Source organism: Triplophysa rosa, unplaced genomic scaffold (genome assembly GCF_024868665.1).
Source record: "Triplophysa rosa unplaced genomic scaffold, Trosa_1v2 scaffold29_ERROPOS3643519, whole genome shotgun sequence".
NCBI classification, from domain to species: domain Eukaryota; kingdom Metazoa; phylum Chordata; class Actinopteri; order Cypriniformes; family Nemacheilidae; genus Triplophysa; species Triplophysa rosa.
In genome coordinates, this window is record NW_026634317.1 from 85182 (window position 1) to 107886 (window position 22705).

The 22705-nt window shown below is 40.1% G+C and overlaps 1 protein-coding gene across 1 annotated transcript in view; it reads right to left on the reverse strand.

Moving 5' to 3' along the window:
• The window catches only part of col7a1 (collagen, type VII, alpha 1), an 80679-nt gene that overhangs the window by 37962 nt on the left and 20012 nt on the right, over positions 1-22705 (reverse strand). The window contains exons 27-54 of the mRNA XM_057327812.1: positions 22586-22705; positions 20864-20990; positions 20380-20523; positions 20089-20264; positions 19818-19847; positions 19660-19686; positions 18143-18187; positions 17911-18012; positions 17528-17599; positions 17387-17422; positions 17260-17313; positions 16978-17049; positions 16745-16858; positions 14072-14098; positions 11117-11170; positions 10864-10935; positions 10724-10783; positions 9981-10016; positions 9832-9876; positions 4289-4324; positions 4135-4179; positions 4014-4049; positions 3876-3911; positions 3749-3784; positions 3510-3581; positions 2776-2835; positions 1057-1092; positions 861-941 (exon numbers count right to left, since the gene is read on the reverse strand). Of these exons, the coding sequence (XP_057183795.1) occupies positions 861-941; positions 1057-1092; positions 2776-2835; positions 3510-3581; positions 3749-3784; positions 3876-3911; positions 4014-4049; positions 4135-4179; positions 4289-4324; positions 9832-9876; positions 9981-10016; positions 10724-10783; positions 10864-10935; positions 11117-11170; positions 14072-14098; positions 16745-16858; positions 16978-17049; positions 17260-17313; positions 17387-17422; positions 17528-17599; positions 17911-18012; positions 18143-18187; positions 19660-19686; positions 19818-19847; positions 20089-20264; positions 20380-20523; positions 20864-20990; positions 22586-22705 (1851 nt within the window). The remainder of the gene's footprint in view (positions 1-860; positions 942-1056; positions 1093-2775; positions 2836-3509; positions 3582-3748; positions 3785-3875; positions 3912-4013; positions 4050-4134; positions 4180-4288; positions 4325-9831; positions 9877-9980; positions 10017-10723; positions 10784-10863; positions 10936-11116; positions 11171-14071; positions 14099-16744; positions 16859-16977; positions 17050-17259; positions 17314-17386; positions 17423-17527; positions 17600-17910; positions 18013-18142; positions 18188-19659; positions 19687-19817; positions 19848-20088; positions 20265-20379; positions 20524-20863; positions 20991-22585) is intronic.

The window sequence follows — 22705 nt, forward strand, 5'->3', positions numbered from 1 at the left end:
TTGGTCAGAGTGCATCTGTTTATTTTCCGGCCGGTAACGCGAGTGATAATGAGCGTCAGCTGCGCGTTGTCTCGCGTATCTCACGGTGGAGCTCGGGAATCATAAAAGGAGGAAAAGGACGAGAGAGAACCAGGCCTGGATTTTATGTTATGTTTTATTGTGTTTGTGTGGCCGGCAGTCGACTGTGAGGGAGCTGTCAGCACTTTACTTTCGTTTTGTTGTTTGTTTGTTTTATTATAAGTTTGGTTTAACGTTCGCCGGTTCCCGCCTCCTTCCTTCCTTCCTTTGAACATTGTTACAGGGAGCCATTAGCAAAACAATCCCTTTTGCATCACGCAACTTTACATAATTACCCATCATACATTGTGATACAGTCTGGTTCGTTGGTCCGTTGGGTCGGATGGCTTTCACACGTCTACCGAACCGCTCCAGAGTTCGTTTGCAATCGGGTCGAGACCACCTTGTTCAGGCGGTCTCGGAGCGATTGTTTTGGGGCGGATCCTAGCGCGATTGCCGTGTTCACATATGCCTAAACGAATCGAACCAAGAGAGAAAACGCACCAGGTTCCGAAACAAACCCTTATGTGTGAAAACGCCCTAAAGCACTACATACCTTTTAAAGGAACGAAATGTGACATGTGATATGAATGCAGCGCTTTTAAAAACTATTTAAAAAAATAATTTAATTTCACGAAATTTTCCTAAATATCCCCCTTCTAATTTTTTCACAAATCGCACCCTGTGCACACAACCCCCAACAAAAAAAGTTAGTGTTACAGCCATACAGATAGCAATTGTTACAGAGGATGATGCTGGAAGCAGTTTTTAGCATTCTGAATATGTAAGGTGCAGACTCTCACATCTTTCCCTCGTGGGCCCAGGGGCCCTTGTGAACCGGGACTGCCAGACTCTCCTCTCTCCCCTGGGTCACCTTGACTGCCCTACAGTCGCACAAAGAAAGAATGAAAGCGTAATGCATGATAAAATATTCAGGGACATGCTGGGTAATTTGCATGACCATATGCACTGTTGTCAATGAAGTGAGAGACACTTTACTTTTGCTCCGGGTTTTCCAGATAATCCAGCTAGACCCTGTTTGAATACATAAACAGATATTAATGAATTCAGTCAACTTCTTCGTTATTGTCAAAGTGAAGTTAATTTACTGTAGGTATTGCTTCAGCACATTTTTCATCACCATCTGACACAGCATTTTTGCGCCAGTAACAGATATTGATTGGAACAGATTTGTTGGGTAACCTAATATAGAGAATTTGTTGAGCCAATTGACATTTCGCAGAGCCCGCCCCCTTTTGCTATGTCCGACATCAGCCAAAGCACTACCACTGCACTAAAGAATATTTATCGTGAAATAATCATTTCTGGGGAAAAAATATGTGTTCTCTCAGCCTTAAGAGAACTTTTAAAGTTTAAAAGTTTACCATGAAATCAAACAGGAAAATTCTAAGTGTTTTACACAGTGTTGCAGTGATTATTATAAATGATTTATCCGTGCACACCACAATTTTTTCAAAATTCATTTGCACTTGTAATCTTTAATCAAAAACATTAAGCTCCTCTCCCCCTCTCAACAAAAACTCTTCAACACATGACGTAAGCAACAAAAAAGAGGTAGGACTATACTGACTGTCCAATGGCCAGGATTTTTTAGCCCTCCCCTCCAGGCCCAACTACAATAACAAACCAATCACAAACGGAAGGGTAAAATAAAGCCCCGCCCTACATTTTTTTTGTCGTTTCACTCAGATATACGTCACAATATGAAAAAAAAGTCAATCGCAACTTCTGTCTCATAGTGACTTTGAAGTATACATTCAGCAGTGTTGGGTGTAACTAGTTACTAAGTAATTAGTTACTGTAATTTAATTACTTTCCCCTTGAAAAAGTAAAGTAAGGGATTACTCTTATTTTTTCTGTAATTTAATTACAGTTACTTCTGATGTAATTAAACTAAATACTTTGTGTAATATGTGTGTGTGCAGAAGAGGAATTTACATCAAAATTCATAGTATAACTTTAAAATCCGTGCTTTAATGTATAATTCTCACATTTGTAATTAATAATTCTACTTTATGTAGTTTTATATTATTTATTTGAATGAATTAAAAGAGCCGTTTCAAGTCTATCCTTGAATCACTTAACTCATCAAGGTTGATGTAGGATATAGAAAGTAATTAGTAATAAGTAATTAAATACTTTTTGAAGAGAGTAACTTGTACATTAATCTAATTACATTATCGAATGTGTAATTAGTAACTAGCAATTAATTACTTTTTCAGAGTAACTTACCCAACACTGACATTCAGGATGTGAAAGTGACTCGGAATAAAGTAAACAAAATAAAGATCGAAGCTCTAGCCTAACGACATAAAATCTGGATAGTGCCATTGGTTTCTGACATGTTTAGGCCATGGGTGAAACTGTGATTATGACCATAAACATAAAATTTGACCTCTGATAAAATTCTGGCAGTGTTGATGAGATGCAGTCCTTCAGCGCGGATCACATGACAGTCCGTCTATGAGATAGAACTCCGGACAAGTCTTCTTGAATGAGTCTATTTTAAGTCTTTATTGTTGTACATTATGACAACTAAGATTCCACAGTACATGACTTTTAGCTGGGATCATGTTTGTACAGTGTGACGGCCAGCAGCAACAATCGCGAAGGACTTTTTCTGTTATGATTGGTCCGGTCGCCTGTCAATCAAACTCCACGCGAAGGGTCAATTATGTATCAAGAAGACAAACTAACCCGATCCCCCTGGTCTCCTTTAGGTCCTGTTTGTCCAGGCTCACCTGCTCCAGGTACACCCTATGAGACAGATTGGCAGGGGCTTGTCATGTAAAAGTTTACAAGTGGCTGTTTAAAAGCAAAAGTCAAAAGCATTCACCATCAAGTGTTTATGATATTCTAGTCCAGTGGTTCTCAAACTTTTTCATTGTAAGGACCCCCTTGTGTGGGTTGCATTTCTTTGTGGCCCCCCAAATAAAGACTTATGCTCTTAAACTTAGAATTTTAATTAAGGCATAGACATATTCAATTATACAATGCTGAAACATAAATTCTTTTGGTTGGTGTATTATTTTTCTGAGGTTTGATTGCACAAAATGTATGACACATTTCTATATTTCATAAAATGCACCAAAAAAATGTCCCCCCTGAGCTCATCTTGGGAACCCCCAGGGGGTCATGGCCCCCAGTTTGAGAATCATTGTTCTAGTCCAGGTCCCTGCTTTAAAATCTACCTTTCCATCTGTTTTTAATAGTCTGCCAGCCAAGACGTCAGTCTGATCTTTAAAAAATAATATCTTCACATAACTTCTCAACCCTGATAAATCTTCTGCACCTTTTATGATATTTCTAAAAAAATGTACATATGAGAAATTCATGTCTGTCACCTATATGTAAACTCACTATCAATTTCCATTTTAACAGGATTGTGAGAATATAAAGGTTTGACTGACACCCTTCAGTTCTCAACTCACCCGTTCCCCCTTTTGTCCTGCTTCTCCTTTATCACCTTTGGAGCCATCAGCACCTGAAAGGCCTCTTGCACCCTTTATTAAATAAAGAAAAACTAAGTTTGAAAAGGACTCCTTCCACAAATGATTTTGCAGTACTGTACTGACCAATGCAATAAAAGAAGAATTTTAACATAACAATAAAATAGAAATACTGTTATCAGACACAGACAGAGTCTTTGCAATGCTTTTAAAAGTCATACCGGTTCTCCTTTCTTCCCTATTAAACCTGGTCCCTGCTAAAAAAACAACAATAAGTGAACACCTTTCTCATCTAGAGGAGCATGACAATTAATTAATGAAAGCTTTATATGAATATTAAGTACTTACAATGCTTCCTGGTTCCCCTTTGGTCCCCTCGGCACCCTTATAGTAAACAGAGACAAAAATTTTAATATGAATAAAAATACAAACACAGATTAAATATATGAATTTACTTCTGTTTGTTAAGCTGACAGTTTAATTCACCTTCTCTCCAGGGGGTCCGCTGCTCCCTGGCAAACCCTGAAGGCAGGTAATACATCATTTACAACGTGCACGTACACACATGCATTTTCACGCACTTATTATGGCTTGTGGAGCCACTCACCCTGAGTCCTTGAGGCCCAGGGGGGGCTTGTGAACCTTTATCGCCCTACCATACAAACAACCACAACAAGCACAGCATAAGCCAAAGCTCTCCAATAATATACATATGAATACGTGGATATGTATTCTTTAGCTTGAAAATGGCAAGTGCTCACCTTGTCTCCTATCGGACCAGTCAGGCCTCTGTCTCCCTTAAAACATGATAAAGAATCACAGTGAAATAAATATAATGTCAATTGCACTTTTTGTTAAGTCCATTTACATTCACATTTACGCATTTGGCAGACACTTTTATCCAAAGCGATTAAACATTGCATGATACTATACATTTGTATTTGAGTATGTGCAATCCCTGGGATCGAACCCATGACCTCGGCGTTGCTTGCGCCATGCTTTAACCACTGAGCTACAATTATCAATTAAGTGTAAAATGTGTTAAGGGGAACTCTGTAGGTTTTGCATGTTTCCCTGGTTGTCATTTGGCTTAAAGAGTACATATAACGAGATCATGAAAATTACATTTCATGCAGTGTGTAATGTTGCCATGTGTGAATGTAAGCAGTCTGTCAAGTTGTAAAGCCGAAGGTGAATGAATAACAAAGATATTGGGTTGGAATGAAGGGAGTCGACTCTGAATCACGCAAAAGAGTTGTACCTAGTGTTGCTTTCGTCAACGAAAATTATGACGAAATATGGTCGTCAACGAACCTTTATCACGTGACGAAAACGAGATGAGACGCAACGTAAATGCTGGTCATGTGACGATGACTATAATTAAATGTATAATGCAATGTTGTTGACGAATAAAAACGAGACTAAATGTGGTTTACAAAATAAAAACTATGCTAAAATGTCTCTTCATTTTCGATGACCAAAACGAGACGAGACGAAATGTTAAAAAGTTATTTCGTTTGATGCTTTAACCTAGATGCGGAGCGGAATCCTGTTATTTAAATATCGTCTGTCTTTTCTGCGTGTCTGAGTGAATTATGTGCACAGTTTAACATACAACACGAGTGATGGTCGAGGATTTATCTGCGTCTGCACTGTATGAGGATGTGAACACAAGAACTTCATCTCCAGAGTTGCTCTGAGAGTTTATTTTACGAGCGTTTTACTGTTTGAGTGAAGCTATCGGCAAACACAATAACTCAAGCGTCTTCCCAAAGACCCGTCAAAATAAAAGTCCCGTTAAAGTGAACACTCAGACAAAAAATACTTCAGTGAACTATAATAACTACTATAATACACCTCTCTAGCTCCAGTACTATGTGCAAAATAGTCTGCATTAATTTACTGAATTATGTATGCTACTACAGGGCACTGAGGGCAGTCACTCTTTTCCTGTTGGTTCTTGGCAATGCTGGCAAATGTAACCTTCCAGTTGACTTGCGAAATCACTTCCATTTGTTTTATTAATAAAGGATATTGGAAGTAAAATCGGTCTGGGTTATGACAAATTCTTTGATTTTAATAGTCACACAGCAAGAAAAAGAAAATTTGTATAGGAAAAAGATGCATCGAGAATCGTTTTATCATCGCATCGCAGCCCTCTGAATCTTAATCGAATCGCATGGCCTAGAGATTCCCACCCCTACCGATGGCTGTAAATTCAAATCAGACGTCTTCCGTGTCTAGAATGGATGTATTCTTGAGTCTATAAGGTAACAATAATATAATAAGATAACCTTGTTTGAAATGGGTTTGGCTAAAATAAAATTTTGGTTTCATCTATAATACTAGGTACTTATACCATACTGACTGGGTTAAATAGAATTGCATTACTAAAAATAGACTAAAATACAATTTTCATTGACTAAAACTAGACTAAAATGTCATCAGTTTTCGTCGACTAAAACTAGACGAAAATAGTCATGGATAATTCTGACTAAAATAAGACTAAAATGCTCAGACTTTTAGTCGACTGAAACTTGACTAGACTAAAAAGAGTATGAACGTGACTAAAACTAATAAAAACTAAAATGACAGCTTGACACAAAGACTAGACTAAAACTAAAATTAAAACAGGCTGCCAAAAACAACACTAGTTGTACCCTAGTCCGATTCGCGAACCGCCACAGATTTACGTCACTACATATAGTCCCCGCCTACGTTTTGCTAAGACTGCCCAATTAGCCTACTTATACTATCCCTAATAGTAGGTACTGTTTTTGTGTTGGAATAGTAGGTACTTTTGAATGCATGGCAAAAGAGATTGCACACACTGGGACATACTAACAGGAAGCGGAAGTGGCCATTGTTGTCTAGACAACATTGTGGCCAATAACTGTCACACACATCAAAATACAGCTCTTCTTTCCATTAATGTATTTCTTCATTCATTATTTCGTATGTAATGTTTACTGTATACTTACATTGTTAATTTAGTTACGCATGTTAATTTAGTTACGCATCAGTTATATAATTTATTAATGCACTAACAGTACTGTTTAGCGTGTTGACAAAGTGTTTATATGCTCTCCTACTTGTAAGTCACTTTGGATAAAAGCATCTGCCAAATGAATAAATGTAATGTAATGTAATGTACTCACGGTGAGTTGAGGGTAATATCAGCCGTTAGAATGTGCATCGTTCTGCACTTCAAATCTCTACTGGAAGTAGTAGACCATCCGGGATTCTTTGGAATACTATTTTCAACATACTACGATCTGGGACATACTAATTTACTTTCGAATACTATTAGGACGGATAGTATTTGGATTGGAACGCAGGGTGTAGCTCGTGAGCCTCATTCTCAGTAGACCAATCACAGCAGACTAGACCATCTGATCAATCAGATCAGAGTAGGCAGGCGGAAAGGAGGGGATTAGATGGATGATTGGCCGAACGAATCATTTGAGAGTCAGTCAGGAAGTAAGGTAAGAAAAACTGCCTATTAGAACAAAATAATACTGTTTTTACACCTTGTATGTACGTAAACTTGTTGTTGGACACTACATAAAACAAAATAGGACCTTAAAAATCAAGGAATATTTACTCTTTAAAACATCAATGGAAACACAAGTTGTAGCCAGTGGAGAAGCTATATTCGCTCTTTTGCATGTTTTGGGAGGTAATTTGTCATGGTTCTGCCCCATCTTGTCTTGCTTTTCTTGAGCTAGTTGCAGAACCATGACAGAACCTCTTGTTTCATGTGGAGAGGGGAATTTTGGCACTGATTGCCTTCCATACTCTCCAGGTCTTGTCATAGTTCCTGCCCTCTTGTTTCCTCGTTAGTGATAATTATTAGTTCATGCCCCGCACCTGTCCCCTCTTGATTTGATCCCTTATTTAATGCCCCTTTGTCCTCTGTCTTGTGCTGGATCATTGTACTGTTGTGTCGTGTTTGTGTAATCGTGGTGAGTTCCTGTTCTCTAGTCAGTTTAGTTTATTGTGGTTATGTCAAGTGTTGTTATTATTTCTAGTCTAGTTAGTCCCTGTCCTCGTTGCTATGTTTTGTTATGTTCCCCATCGTGGGTTTTTGTTTTGTCCTTGTTTTATTATTATTAAAGTCCTGTTTAACCCCTTACCTCCCATCTGCACTTGGGTCCTTTGTCCGTGTCTCACCCCGAGAACCATGACAGAATGATCCAGCCCCGTCTGGACCCAGCAGACAGAGGGATCTCAGTGGGAGGGGTCAATGCCGCCGGACTCCCGTCCAGGATCGAGACCGCCAGGCTCCCTTCCAGGGTTGAGGTCGTTGGATTCCCCTCCAGGGTGGAGGCCGCCGGTGTCCTGTTCCCGCCGCAGATCCCTGCCGGCCTCCCAGCTGGTACCCAGGCCTGTCGAGTAGACACCGTTTATGTGTTGTTCTTGTCCTTGTTTGCTGCCCAGCTGCCAGAGAGTGCTGCCCAGCCGTCGGAGATGCTGCCCAGCTGCCAGAGAGCGCTGCCCAGCCACCGACATCCTGTCCTGTCATGTCGACATCCAGGCCTGCCCAGCCGGTGATAGCCGGCCTCCCAGTCGGCCATCCAGCCGGCGCCATGTCCAGTCCAGCCGGCCTTCCAGCCGGCGCCATGTCCTGTCCAGCCGGCCTTCCAGCCGGCGCCATGTCCTGTCCAGCCGGCCTTCCAGCCGGCGCCATGTCCTGTCCAGCCGGCTTTCCAGCCGGCGCCATGTCCAGTTCAGCCGGCCGTCGAGCCGGCGCCATGTCCTGTCCAGCCGGCTGTCGAGCCGGCGCCGTGTCCTGTCCAGCCGGCCATCCAGCCGGTGCCATGTGTTGTCCAGCCGCCCTTCCAGCCGGCACCATGTACTGTCCAGCCGGCCATCCAGCCGGCGCCATGTCCAGTCCAGCCGGCCTTCCAGCCGGCGCCATGTCCAGTCCAGCCGGCCTTCCAGCCGGCGCCATGTACTGTCCAGCCGGCCATCCAGCCGGCGCCATGTGTTGTCCAGCCGGCCATCCAGCCGGCACCATGTACTGTCCAGCCGGCCATCCAGCTGGCGCCATGTCCTGTCCAGCCGGCTTTCCAGCCGGCGCCATGTCCTGTCCAGCCGGCCATCCAGCCGGCGCCATGTCCTGTCCAGCCGGCTTTCCAGCCGGCGCCATGTCCTGTCCAGCCGGCCATCCAGCCGGCGCCATGTCCAGTCCAGCCGGACTTCCAGCCGGTGCCATGTCCAGTCCAGCTGGCCTTCCAGCCGGCGCCATGTACTGTCCAGCCGGCCATCCAGCCGGCGCCATGTGTTGTCCAGCCGGCCTTCCAGCCGGCACCATGTACTGTCCAGCCGGCCATCCAGCTGGCGCCATGTACTGTCCAGCCGGCCTTTGTTTGGATGTTTTTTATGTATCATGTTTTTTGGTCATGTCTTGAGTAGTTATGGTTTTTGTCACAGTCTGTCTTGTCTTGTTTGTTCCTTATGGAGCGTCAGGATGCCGCTCCTTATGGGGGGGCTTCTGTCATGGTTCTGCCCCATCTTGTCTTGCTTTTCTTGAGCTAGTGGCAGAACCATGACAGAACCACTTGTTTCATGTGGAGAGGGGAATTTTGGCACTGATTGCCTTCCATACTCTCCAGGTCTCGTCATTGTTCCTGCCCTCTTGTTTCCTCGTTAGTGATACTTATTAGTTCATGCCCCGCACCTGTCCCCTCTTGATTTGATCCCTTATTTAATGCCCCTTTGTCCTCTGTCTTGTGCTGGATCATTGTACTGTTGTGTCGTATTTATGTCATCGTGGTGAGTTCCTGTTCTGTAGTCAGTTTAGTTTATTGTGGTTATGTCAAGTGATGTTATTATTTCTAGTCTAGTTAGTCCCTGTCCTCGTTGCTATGTTTTATGTTCCCCATCATGGGTTTTAGTTTTGTCCTTGTTTTATTATTATTAAAGTCCTGTTTAACCCCTTACCTCCCGTCTGCACTTGGGTCCTTTGTCTGTGTCTCACCCCGAGAACCATGACAGTAATTTAAGCAAATCATTTTGATAATAGGATTTGGCTCTATCATTTCAGAATAACCAAACATTAAAGATGCTATGCAGTTACATTTGTTCATGCTGAGGCAAAGTCACGTAGATGTGCATCTGTGAATTCATTTTATAAATGTGTTTCAGTAGCAATGTGCACGTAAACAGAGAGAATATGTATTTTATATGCATTGTTTTGCAAAATTAACATAAAAACACTGATAGAAAACACCAGGAATATAGTGCAGAATAGATCAAATTAAACAGAGATGCGTTAGATGCATAGCATACACACACTCACCTTGGCTCCATCTGAACCAGGTGCACCAGGCTGTCCTCTGTCACCCTACAGCATTGACAATGACTTTATCAACTGCTTCACAGATTAAGCATTCAGTATGTTTACTCATTGTACCGTAAAAACATTCAGAAAAAATGTCTGTTTTTTACCTTAGTTCCAATTTCACCGGGAGGTCCTCTGGGACCCTGAAACAAAAATGTATGAATAAAGGCGTCTTTACACAGGCGAGTTAAGGCGTCTCTGTGGAGGATTAAATTTCTGTGTAAAGACGCAATGCCGCACGAAAGCCGATCTAAAATATGCCGCCTCTGACCCTCCTCAGACCCTAGTATCAAAGGCGACTCTGATGCAGCTCAGGTTTAGTGTAAATGAAGGTGCATTAAAGCCGCTCTAAACTACGTCATTGTCATGTCAGCAGAAAGTGAGAGAGTGAAGAAGAAGCCAAAAACACACAGCCACATTTGTTTTGGGCTAATAATAACAACACAGGTTTTTTAAATAATTCAAACAAATTTTTCGTTTCATTTCTTCATAAAATGATTTAATGAGTAAAAATGTTTGGAGCATTTTTGTTTACTCAGGCAGGCTGTGGCACAGTTTGAATGCAGGATGTAAATTTTGAGACCGTTTTCAGCCATTAAAATAGTTTAAATTAGTTTTTAATGGCAAATTACATTTATTTCGTTTCGTTTCTGTATTTCTGTTTCCTGTATAAATGCATTTATGCCGCTTTAGAGCTGCATAACGCTCTGTGTAAATACTCATTTTCGTGGTTTTAAGCCGCTTCAGATTCGGTTTCTGTGCCGCCTTTGCTGTGTAAAGACGACATAAAAGAAGAATGGCAGAAGAGAGTAAGAATGTGTAGAGATGTATACGTGAGCGTGTGTCATACCCGATCACCAGGGTCTCCAGTCGGTCCTGGGGGGCCTGTTTTACCCTCAGTACCCTCTCCCTGCAAAACCACACAAACATGGCAGGTTCAGAAAATGCATCAATAACCAAGCAATATCCACACTTAACACATACACATACCTGTTCTCCTTTGGCTCCTTTGGCTCCGGTCAGTGCTCGTGGGCCTTGCGGACCAGGTGGACCAGGGGGTCCCTACAAACATACACACACACATACAATGAAAAATACCATTTTTTGCATGAGAGTATGCTCAAGTACACACATTTCCAATTTACAGCAGCAGTCATACAAAAAACTCATAGAGCTGCACACACACACACATGCCAAGATCTATTTAGAGTCCCACTTTATCATGAATAATGGAGACACTCACAGGTTCACCAGCATCTCCCTTAGCTGCTACCCCACTGCCCACTCCGGGAGGACCCTGTTAATAAAAGAATGCAAGAGGATAATCTAGATCTGTGACTGGCTCCCTCTACAAATTGAGATCTGCCATAAGAGATTTCTCACAGTGCATCAGTTTAATGCATTTACTGAATCTATTATCGCACAATATAGGCCAATTTTCTGTAAGGGCAATCTTCTTTTCCCTTGAAAACCATTGTGAAATGTATTTAATTTAAATCAGTTACTGGTGGTGGATTGCAATAATGAGGAAGCCATGTCCTCAGTCTGTTTGCCTGTTTTTAAATGAGCATTTATCTGACGCTTGAGACTATCAACGAGCAACACATACTATTGTATTAATATTATTGTTATTATTAACCTGCAATCTGTAACTTTTGCCTCAGTTTGAAACATAAATTTACAGATTACTTTAAGTACTTTACATGGGTTGAAATCAATTGACAGCTAATAAATCATTACCACAAGCTTACCATTCTGAATCGGTGTAAAGTGACAGCACTTTTTACGCACTTGCTAACTTATTTTTGTTTATTTTTAAGCAAAAAAGTGATGGATTGCAGCTTTTAAGAGGTCATATGGCGCGAATACGTGTTTTCTGTGTCTTTGGTGTGTTATAAGTTGCCCATGCATGCATTAGACACGTAAAATTCAAGTGTCTGAACAAAAGATACATTCTATCTTAAAGCGAATGCTCACCCAGACCTGCCTGAAACGCCTCGTGTAATCACACCCCCAGAAATCTACGTCAGTTCGTGGTATGATCCACCCAAATGTATACGCAAGTAAGGTGGGTGTACCTGTCAGTACAATTGCTTTGGAACCTTATGTTCCAAATATGGTAAGATGTGTTACATTTCCGTCACACGCTTGCAGTTTTCAACCAATCACTACACACTGGTTAACTGGCCGATCATAGCACACCTCGCTTTTCAGAGGGATGAGCTTTGTAATGCTGTGTTCCCACCGAAGGCGAATGAAGCCTTAAGCGCGAGTGATTTACATGTTAAGTTGGTGCAAAGACGAGATAGGACATCTATGGCGTTATTATAATGACAAATGTCGCGAGCGCATTATTACAAGGCGAGAGCGCATTCTTGTCATACGAGCGCGCGAATCTCTCCGCTCGCACGCCGATTTCCTTTGCTCGTGCACAAAACTGGACGCGCGCTTTCAACTATACGCTGCTCTCTTATGAATTTTCTCTCCTCTCGCTCAGTGAGCGTGTGCGCACTCAAAATGCGTTCCGTGCGTCCACGAATCCTTCGGTACTCTTGCTCTCGAGAGGTCCTCCTGCATGTTCCAGGCATTATAGGCTGTCAAAAGTAGTCAACCAATCAGGGATAGGCTTCCACGGCGGGCCAATGAAAATGCGACCTCTTAACTACAGTAGGCCTAATTGTTAAAAATGCTTGATGAAGAGTTGTTTTTCGTGTTCTTTTCTACAAAAGTGTCATGTTAATGTGTAATTCTTGTAAAATAGTATATTGTAAATTGCTGAGTTTCATTCTTATAAAATCTTTTAATATATAAATCTTTTAATGAGTGGATTCTTGCGTGTGGGTAGGTGGGTGGATGGGGGGCACCATGAGGTCTTAATACGCCTCTGGATCCACCACGTTCTCAGGTAACAATTTTAATATATTTGATGCAACATTATTAATCAAATGTATATTATAAATGAACGGTAAGGGAGCGTTTGGTATATTGCATAGTAGTTCAGTTTTATGCCCTGAACTTCTGGAACACTGAATGCAGAACACTTACAGTGTCTGTCTGCAAACGCATTAAATGCATAACCAAATAGGTATAGAATATTATATGATATTTCCAAATGCTCCAGTGCTATTATTGTTTTGATATGTACCGTTACTTGTAGTAAATATTATTTTAGAATAACGCGAATTCGCATCTGTTGTGAAGTGAATTTCACGCACGAATGAAGCGAGTAAACTCAAAATATTCAAGCGTCCAACTACGAGCGAATAGCTCAAGTCGCGTTTGGTCGGAACGCCCTATAAAAAATTTGCCCGTTTCAGAGAGGCGAGGCAAAGAGGAGAAACAAACATGCACGGTATGTGGAAAATACAGCGTTTTTTTAACCTTAAATCGTGTATACACATTGCATTGCTTTACATCTAAAACAAACGATAATATTTGTTTTAGCCGTGTCATATGACCCCTTTAAAACAAAATGTTTTAAATCCAAGTTACATTACATGAGACTTATGAAATACAAAAATGCAGCAACAAGTATGTTTTGTGTAGCTTACAATGATTTATTGCTTGGTTGTTATTGTTAATAAATAGATAACTTGTTAATAAATAACTTTTCTAAAATTTAATCAAGAAATGCTCTGTAAACACCACAGTTGTCAGGCAAGTTGCTGTCACAGAGGATTGCATTTAAAATCACCATGACAATTTTTTTATGTAATATGGCAGTGTTTATTATAAATGATTTATTCATGTCTGTCATTTTTTATTTATGTGCCCTCATAATCTTTTTTTATCAAGTTTATTTTAATTCAGATGGGATGTAAAGTGCTAATGCCTGAGTAGGTGAGTCGTTTCCACAAGTTTGACCCATTCAAGCCAATCTGTGGGCCGGTTTTGAATACGACATGCAGATATTATCCAGCTGACAGCAAAATCAGGCAGTCATAGTGCTAAGGAGGCTCTCTTTCACTTTATCTCTGTTTGGTCTGGACTCCTAAGAACAAAACATGCTGAAGATGGGCAAATATGAATAATGCCCCCTCTTTTATCTACTTATGTCACTAGTGGACAGTTTTGCAACTGAGTAATTTACACAATATGTGTTCTTATACTTTTGTACTGTCAATTTACTTCTCATCCAGTGTTTTTTGAGAAGGCACTGCCTCCTCTAGGAAAACTCTTAATGACCTTAATGACTTACCCTCTCTCCAGTACTGCCTTTGTCACCCTGCATGTAAGAAAAGAAACATTAACTGACAGGTAAATGATCAGATTCAATTCAATTTTATTTATATAAACATTGTTCCAAAGCCCCTTTACAGGAGAAAATAAGAAAAACACAAAAACACAAAAAGGTAAAACACAGTACAGTGCATGGTGTTTATAGAACAAGCAAGATCAGTCTAGTAAATAATATCTAATAAATGCAGTCTCCAGTGGTTACAGTGTTTTATTTAGCATATTATGCATTAAGTGAAAGCTTGGCTGAAAAGATGTGACTTTAATCTAGATTTAAATTGGGAGAGTGTGTCTGACCCTCGAATAGTATCGGGAAGGCTATTCCAGAGTTTAGGTGCTACGTATGAAAAAGCTCTACCCCCTTTGGTGGATTTAGTTATTCTAGGTGTTATCAAAAGTCTGGAGTTTTGAGATCTTAGAGAGCGTGATGGGTTGTAGTGTGGTAGAAGCTCTGTTATGTAAGTAGGGGCTAAACCGTTTAAGGCTTTATAAGTAATTAAAAGAACTTTAAAGTCAATAAGATACTTAATGGGTAACCAGTGAAGGGTTGATAACATTGGGGTTATGTGATCGTATTTTCTGGACCTGGTTAGAACTCTGGCAGCTGCATTCTGAACTAACTGTAGTTTGTTTATTGATGATGCAGGACAACCACTAAGTAGTGCATTACAGCAGTCAAATCTTGACGTCACAAATGCATGAATAAGCTTCTCTGCGTCAGCAACACATAGAATATTTCGTAATTTGGCAACATTTCTAAAGTGGTAGAAGGCTGTTTTTGTGACATTTGAGATGTGATGTCCAAATGACAGGTTGCTGTCTAATATAACACCTAGGTCGTTAACTGTATTTGTTGGAGTAACAGTGCAGCCTTCAATTTGTGTCTTTGGGCCGATAAGTAATATTTCTGTTTTATTAGAATTTAAAAGAAGGAAATTACTAGTAATCCAATGTTTTATATCTTCGATGCACTCTGACAATTTGAATAGCTGGAAGGAATCATCTGGTCTGGATGAGATATATAGCTTAGTATAATCTGCATAACAGTGGAAGCTAAATCCATGTTTTCTAATAATGTTGCCAAGGGGCAGAATGTATATGGAGAATAGCAAGGGTCCTAAAACCAATCCCTGAGGCAATCCATAATTTAATTGCATTACATTTGATGATTTCCCATATAAATGGACAAATTGATATCTGTCTGATAAGATCTGAACCATTGTAGTGCCTGTCCCTGAATACCGGTATAATTGTGTAAGCGATCTAAAGGTATGTTATGGTCTACAGTATCGAACGCAGCACTAAGGTCAAGCAGGACTAGGAGAGAGATGTTACCTTTATCTGATGCTATAAGCAGGTTGTTTGTAATTTTAATGAGCGCAGTTTCAGTGTTATGATGCGGTCTAAAGCCTGACTGAAATTTTTAGTGTCTGTCATTATTTTGTAAGAAAGAGCACAACAGAGTGGACACTACTTTTTCTAGTATTTTTGACAGGTAAGGGAGATTTGAAAACGGTCTATAGTTTCCTAGTTCGTTGGGGTCTAAGTTTGGTTTCTTGATAAGAGGCTTAATGACGGCCAGTTTAAAGGGTCCTGGGACATGGCCTAGATTAATTGACGAGTTGATAAAGTTATAAATTGGCTCAATTGCAACAGGTAGTAACTCTTTTAATATTTAGTTGGTATGGGGTCTAATAAGCATGTTGTAGGTTGAGATGTTGCAATAAGTTTAATTAAATCTTCCTGTTTTATAGGTGAAAAACACTGTAGCCTTTCTTTTGGGGCGATGGTTGGTACTAATTCATAGGAAAGACTTGGTTGAGTTTTACTATTTTGTCTCGTATGTTTTCGATTTTCTCTGTAAGAAAATTCATGAATTGATTGTTACCAAGGTGCGGCGGAATAACCAGGTCAGGTGATGTCTATTTATTTGTTAATTTAGCAACTGTACTAAATAAAAACCTTGGATTGTTTTTATTCGTTTTTATGAAGTTTCGGAGGTGCTCAGCCTTTGCTGCTTTTAGTGCCTTTTTATAACAGTTGCACTCTCTTTCCACGCAATTTTAAAGACCTTTAATTGGGTTTATTTCCATTTGCGCTCCAGTTTGCGTGTTTCTCTTTTAAGGGTGCTATTGTACCATGGTGCTATGTTTTTCTCATTAATCTTTTTTGACTTCATAGGTGCAACAGCTTCTAATGTGTTAGAGAAAATAGTGCCCAAGTTGCTGGTCATGTCATCGAGCGATTAAAGGGTTATTAAAGGAGACAGATCTGGCAAGCTCTTTGCGAAACTATCTTTAGTAGTCGAGGTAATTGTTCTACCCTGTAGATAACGAGTTAAACGGCTGATTTCTGCAGTGCGCAGTGTACATGTTATAAGATAGTGATCGGTGACATCGTCGCTTTGGGGTATAATATCTGTATTGGTTAGATCGGCTCCGTGGGATATAATCAAGTCTAGTGCATGATTAAATCGATGAGTGGGTCTATTTAAGGTCTATTTGGGTCAGCTTAATGCACGTCATAAAAATCAACAATAAAAACAAAGCGAATTAATGATTATTGCATTGCACATCTAATGTATCTAGCTAAATCTGCCATTGGCACCGATGCAGAATTTGGAATGAGTTCTGACCTTAACAACAAGTCCAGGGGTGCCTGGTATGCCAGGGCGACCATCCTGCCCAGGCAAACCTCGTTCACCTGCCTCTCCCTTTCTCCCATCTACACCTGGCCTACCAGGCGTGCTCTAGGAAGAGAAAGATACAGCATGGGAAAGGCAATGTTATCTGTTACCCAACTGTTACAGACAAAGTCATCTTATCCGTGCTTGTTTTTGTCAGTGTTGTTGCTTCATGTGACATTCACCGGGATCCCTGGAATTCCTGGCTCTCCTTTGCGTCCTGGTAAACCTCCTCCAGCAGCAGATCCAGGTTCCCCCTTTCATAGGAAGAGATACAAACTGTCACATTTGATGTGCACCAAACTATGTTGTCTTTGCTAAGCAAAAGACTAAATATGTAATTTATGTGATCCCAGTTTATTGTAGCAACTTACAGATAACAATAAATTTATTCTGAGGCAATAAAATGAGGGTCGTGGAGTCATGAAAGAGTAGAGAGGAGAGTAGAGCTGTTAGATTGTTCTTACCCTTCCACCTTTCTCTCCCTTTAAACCCTGAGGGCCTGCAATACCTGGGTCTCCCTGTGAGATAAAGCAAAGATTTTATATGTGTGTTTGCATGTCTATGTGTGTACAGGTATTACTGAGTACTTACAGGGTCCCCTCTAACACCTGGTAACCCCTGACTGCCCTACAACAAAAGAATAACATCAGTGACTTAAAAAAACAAACTAAAAATAAGATATAATTCACCCAACAATGACAATTCCATTTCTTCCAGGAAAGAGGGTCTTACTGGAAGTCCAACTGCCCCAGGAGTACCAGGGCGACCTGGAACACCTGGACTGCCATCTAATCCTGGGAAACCCTGAGAAATAAAGACAGAGATAACATGTTTTTTTGGAAATCACTATTTTAATTTCTGTTTATATATATTTTTGTATATTTTACTATTTCAACTTTTTCTATTTTTGCACTACTTATCTTACTTTTTCTCCTTCTTTCGAAAACACTTTGCACCACTTGTAGCAATACAAATGTACAGTTTTTGTCATGCCAATAAAACACAAAAACAATAAAAAAGCATAAAGTAAAAATTCAATAGACAGGAAGAGACAGTATGTGTATGTGTGTGTGTATTTGTGTGCACACTTATGTATGTGTTTAAGTACTACTTACTCTCTCGCCTTTCTCTCCTCTCACACCCAGACTGCTGCCTGGTTGACCTGGTGGCCCTACTGGGCCACTGGTGCCCTCACGGCCAGGCAAACCATCACGACCCTAACAAATAAAACAAAAACACAATATACAGCCATATATAGCCTACTGAAAAAAACCTGTAATCTTTAATCAATTATTAATCAAGGAGTGAACAGCGTGGATGGTTTGTGTGTGTACTAGATTAACTCACAGGCTCGCCTTTCCTTCCATCCACTCCATCTCTGCCTCTTTCACCCTACACACACACACAGTTTTTATACATTAAATCAGAAAAACAACACACAATATCAAAGACAAAAAGTAAATTGGAAATTCTTATGAGGGGAACAATAAATAAAAGATTCAGCTATTGAAAGTTTTCGGCTTGAACAGAGAGAAAACTGGCCGAAAATATAAACCAAACGCAACTTGTAAGCTAACAGAAGCTGCAATGGGGGGAAAGCAGAGCAAAATTATCTGAATTTAATCATATTTATTGTAAACTGTGGCTGCTGCTGATGACATCTCGGCAGAAAAGCTCACAAGTGTACAAATGATGACACACGCATCCACTCTGGCTGATTAATAAAGAGTGTTTCCTGCACTAAACCAGTATGTGTTCTCACACACAAACACTTGTCTTCCTAGTGCTCAATGCTATACACATTGAGAGACTAAACCAAATCTCATGGTGTAGGGTGCAGTTGTGCTTGTATTATCCAAAATTCAGGTCATTTTCTCTGCATCATACTAGTGTGTGTCGAGGCAAGATCTGAGTTTGAAATGCTGCTTGTTTAATGTTAATATTGAACTGACGTGCATAACTCGACTGAATATAATGACAACTCAGCTGACATAAACTATATTATAAAATTGGTCACAGCAACTAAAATAATGTATGTAATCACAACTGTAAAAAAAAACGTTTTTAAACAAATTTTAATTAAATTAATTAAAGACATTTAAAATAGTCTTTTTTCAGTTTTGGATTTGTTTTTTTCGGTCACTAAATCACTAATCCGCTTGTTAAGTTGTGAAGTATCATTTCCAGATCCAAGTCTTCATTCATTGCAAGTAAGACTACTATCTTACAGCTATTTTTGGGCACTATTTATTTATATCACATATTCAAGCTAAGCTTTTATAAACTCGTGTTGTACGCTACAGTCATAGTGTCCTCAAAACCAATTTATCGCCACTTTGGAATTATCAAGTACTATGTGCATTCTGAGCAGTTGAGATACTGAGCTTCAAAGTTTTTGCATTCCATTTGACTTTGTATATAGAACATTTTTTGCTCTTTAAAAGAGTCCCAAAATGTACACAACAAAAAGAAAAAACATGACATAATGTAAACAGAATAACAATGTGTGATAGCAATTTTGACAAAAATGTTGGAAAGTATAATACATAAACAGTATAATATGATATATATAATATAAAATAGATGCAGTTTAATTCCATAATAACGATTTTACTGATTTATACTAAATGAATTGCTCTTTGGCTATCTGGTATTTTGGTGTGAGAAAAAGGGTCGTCATTTTTCAGTAGTTTTTCAGCAGTATATATAAGTGTTGTTTGTTGTTTGCCTTTGCCATCTGACAGAGCGGTTAGACCCGGAAGCGTTGATAAGTGATGTAACACTTAACAAGCGGACAGCTTTGCATGTGTTAATTGCTTTGGAAACAAAGCCCTTTCATTATGGGCAAATTATAGTTTTTTTACCTTTTGTCCAGGTTCTCCTTTAGGCCCCTGCAACAAAGACAAAGGTCAAACAAACTCTCTGTTACATGTAGTGTGACTACTGGCAAATGTAAACACAAATGAGATCTCTGTGTAATATATATTTTATCTACTTATGTGTGTCTGTTCCACATACTTACCCCGGGACACTCTACAGTACAAGGCCCATTCTAAGAAAGACAGACAATTACAGTCATTCTTTACTATATCAAGGTTTTTTAATTCATCAACATTAAAATGCAATTTTAAACATCTGATTTGTAAAAAAACTATGCTATAGAACTCTGAAAACTATCAAAACTAGCTATAGAAAACTATACTCATAAGCTTGAGTGGCCAAGCAAGTAACATTATAAAAAAATGAATTACGTTATGACATTTATGACAGCTAGACAGGTGATTTGATCTAACCGTGACACCGGTCCCTCGTGCAAGGCCACAGATGAGGTCTGCCAGGTCGGGGTGGAAACTGTAGAGCTGATTTGAGTCCTGCGCATAGAGCAGATTTTGAGTGCTGCCATCAGTCACTGCCAAACGCAGCTCTCCAGGGTCCGCACGTCCAATTCCTACCGCCAACACTGTCACACCTGAGGGACAGCGATATTGCATTGCTAACATACTGTACCAATATGCACATGGGACAGAGCAGCTGTGCTGGTTGACTGCATGTATGTACGGTAATGTTTGTATTTTATGGCTCACCATCGGCCCTAACAGCAGCAGAAGGCTGGCTCAGATCATCGGTCGACTTCTCATCAGTGACAATGACGACCACCCCGGGAACGCTAAACCTCCGACCTGCCGGCTCGCTCAGCAGAAACTGACGAGCAAACGTCATTGCTCGGCCTATACACAAAACAACCTTAACTATCAGGGTATCCATTCACACACAATGTTTCATTGCAAACTCTATAATTAACTCTTATATAGCGATTTACAAGTCTTTTTATTTAAACCTCTTTACAAAACAAATTCTTACATTTAAAAAATAAAAAAACTTTCCATTTCTTAAAATTTCAACTCAGTTTTCACATTTGTTATGTTAATAAAACAGAATTTGTAATTAAGACATATACTTTACTAAATATAAAAAAAAAGAATGAATGAAAATGAATTGAAATTAAAAAGTTCCATTTGATTTTTAGCTAAAATAGACCCATGTATGAAACAAAGGGCACAAACTGACCTATATTATTTCCTGGTCTGTTGTCGAATGGGGTGGACAGAATCTCTGCCAGAAGGGCCCCTGTGTTGCTATGCTGATTGAGGAGGAAGCCTGTTTTTGCATCTTCACCGTACACCACCACCCCCACCTGGACAAAACATGTATTACAATCCCTTCATTCAAACCACTGTTTCCTCTCTCACCTCCTCAATTCCTCATTCACCCTGTCAGGAACTCTCAAAGAATAAATGAACATCATGAACAACTGATTCAAATACAAAAATCTGAACACACCATAACAAAAATACCTGGATCTATATGGGATGAATTTCATCTCAAAATGATTAACAAATGCATGCACAGTCATCCGTGAACGTGATACAAGTTACACTTGTATTTTACTATTCACAAACAAATGCCTAATGATTTGAATCTGTGAAATTTAGATTGTAATAAACATGAGGCGATTTGTACAAATAGAGACAGATTTGTGAATACAATGTTTTATTTTTTGTTCATGTATAATCATTTTGCGCATACCAATGAGAAGTTGTGCATTTGTGTATCCTGCAGCGCGCGTCCATTCATCCTGTTCTGTGCCTGTGGATTTCGAGATGTTCTTTACGCGGTTTTGCATTGGACAATCCACACACAAACAACTTCAGATCCACGCACAACCGTGCATAAACTACGGCCTACCACTAGATGGCAGTCTCACGGAGCGATGCAGAGGTTCGCGTAAAGAACGACTCAAAATCCAAATGCACAGAACAGGATGAATGGACACGCGCTGCAGGATACACAAACTTCTCATTGGTATGCGCAAAATGATTATACATGAACACAAAATAAAACATTGTATTCACAAATCTGTCTCTATTTGTACAAATCGCCTCATGTTTATAACAATCTAAATTTCACAGATTCAAATCATACGGCATTTGTTTGTGAATAGTAAAATACAAGTGTAACTTGTATCTGTCATGGCTCTGCTTCCTTAGTCATGTTTTTCTTGGTCCTGTAGCAGAGCCATGGCAAAGCTTTTGGTTATGTGTGGAGAGAAACATATTATTGTCCTTTTGACAATAAAATACGTTCTCTCCAGTGTCTTGTCATTGGCCCCACTCCTCTCGTTTCCTTGTTATCTTCCCCTGAATGTTTAATTACCCACACCTGCCCTGTGTCGTTATCCCTCATTTGTCTTGCCTTTAAATACCCTCTTGTTTCTTTGTCTTGTGTTCGTGGATTACGTTGTTTGTACCGTGTACCCTGTAGTTGTGTAAGTGAAGTCTCCGTGTCTACCCGTGTTTCCTGTTCCTGTTCCTTGTCCGTGGATTGTTCGTGTTGTGAGTTACCCTGCCCATGCCTTTGTTACCCTGCTGTGGTTTTTTGTAAGACGTTGTGTCGTGCTTTTTTAGTTAGGTTATTTGCTGTTCTTGTTTTATGTTTTGCCCCCATGTGGGAAGTCTTTGTTTTTGTAAGGTTGTAGAGTTCAGTTTTCCCCCATCGAGGGTGTTTTGTTTGTTTGGTTAATAAAGTGTTTTGTGTTAACCCCTTCACTGCATTGCCTGCCTGCATCTGGGTTCTTTCCTCGCTGCCACACCCCCCGGTCGTGGCAGACCTTGACAGTATCACGTTCACGGATGACTGTGCATCCATTTGTTAATCATTTTGAGATGAAATTCATCCCATAGATCTACAGGTACCAAGGGAAGATGATGTTGTACTTTGGAAGAAACTTACCTGGGAATATCTAGGACCAATGGAGGTGAAGGATCCAGCAGCACTGGCAAGCAGCGACAACACAGATTCAGCCAGACCAGAGCGATTGCGAGTTGCCGGGACGAGAAACACCGCGTCCAA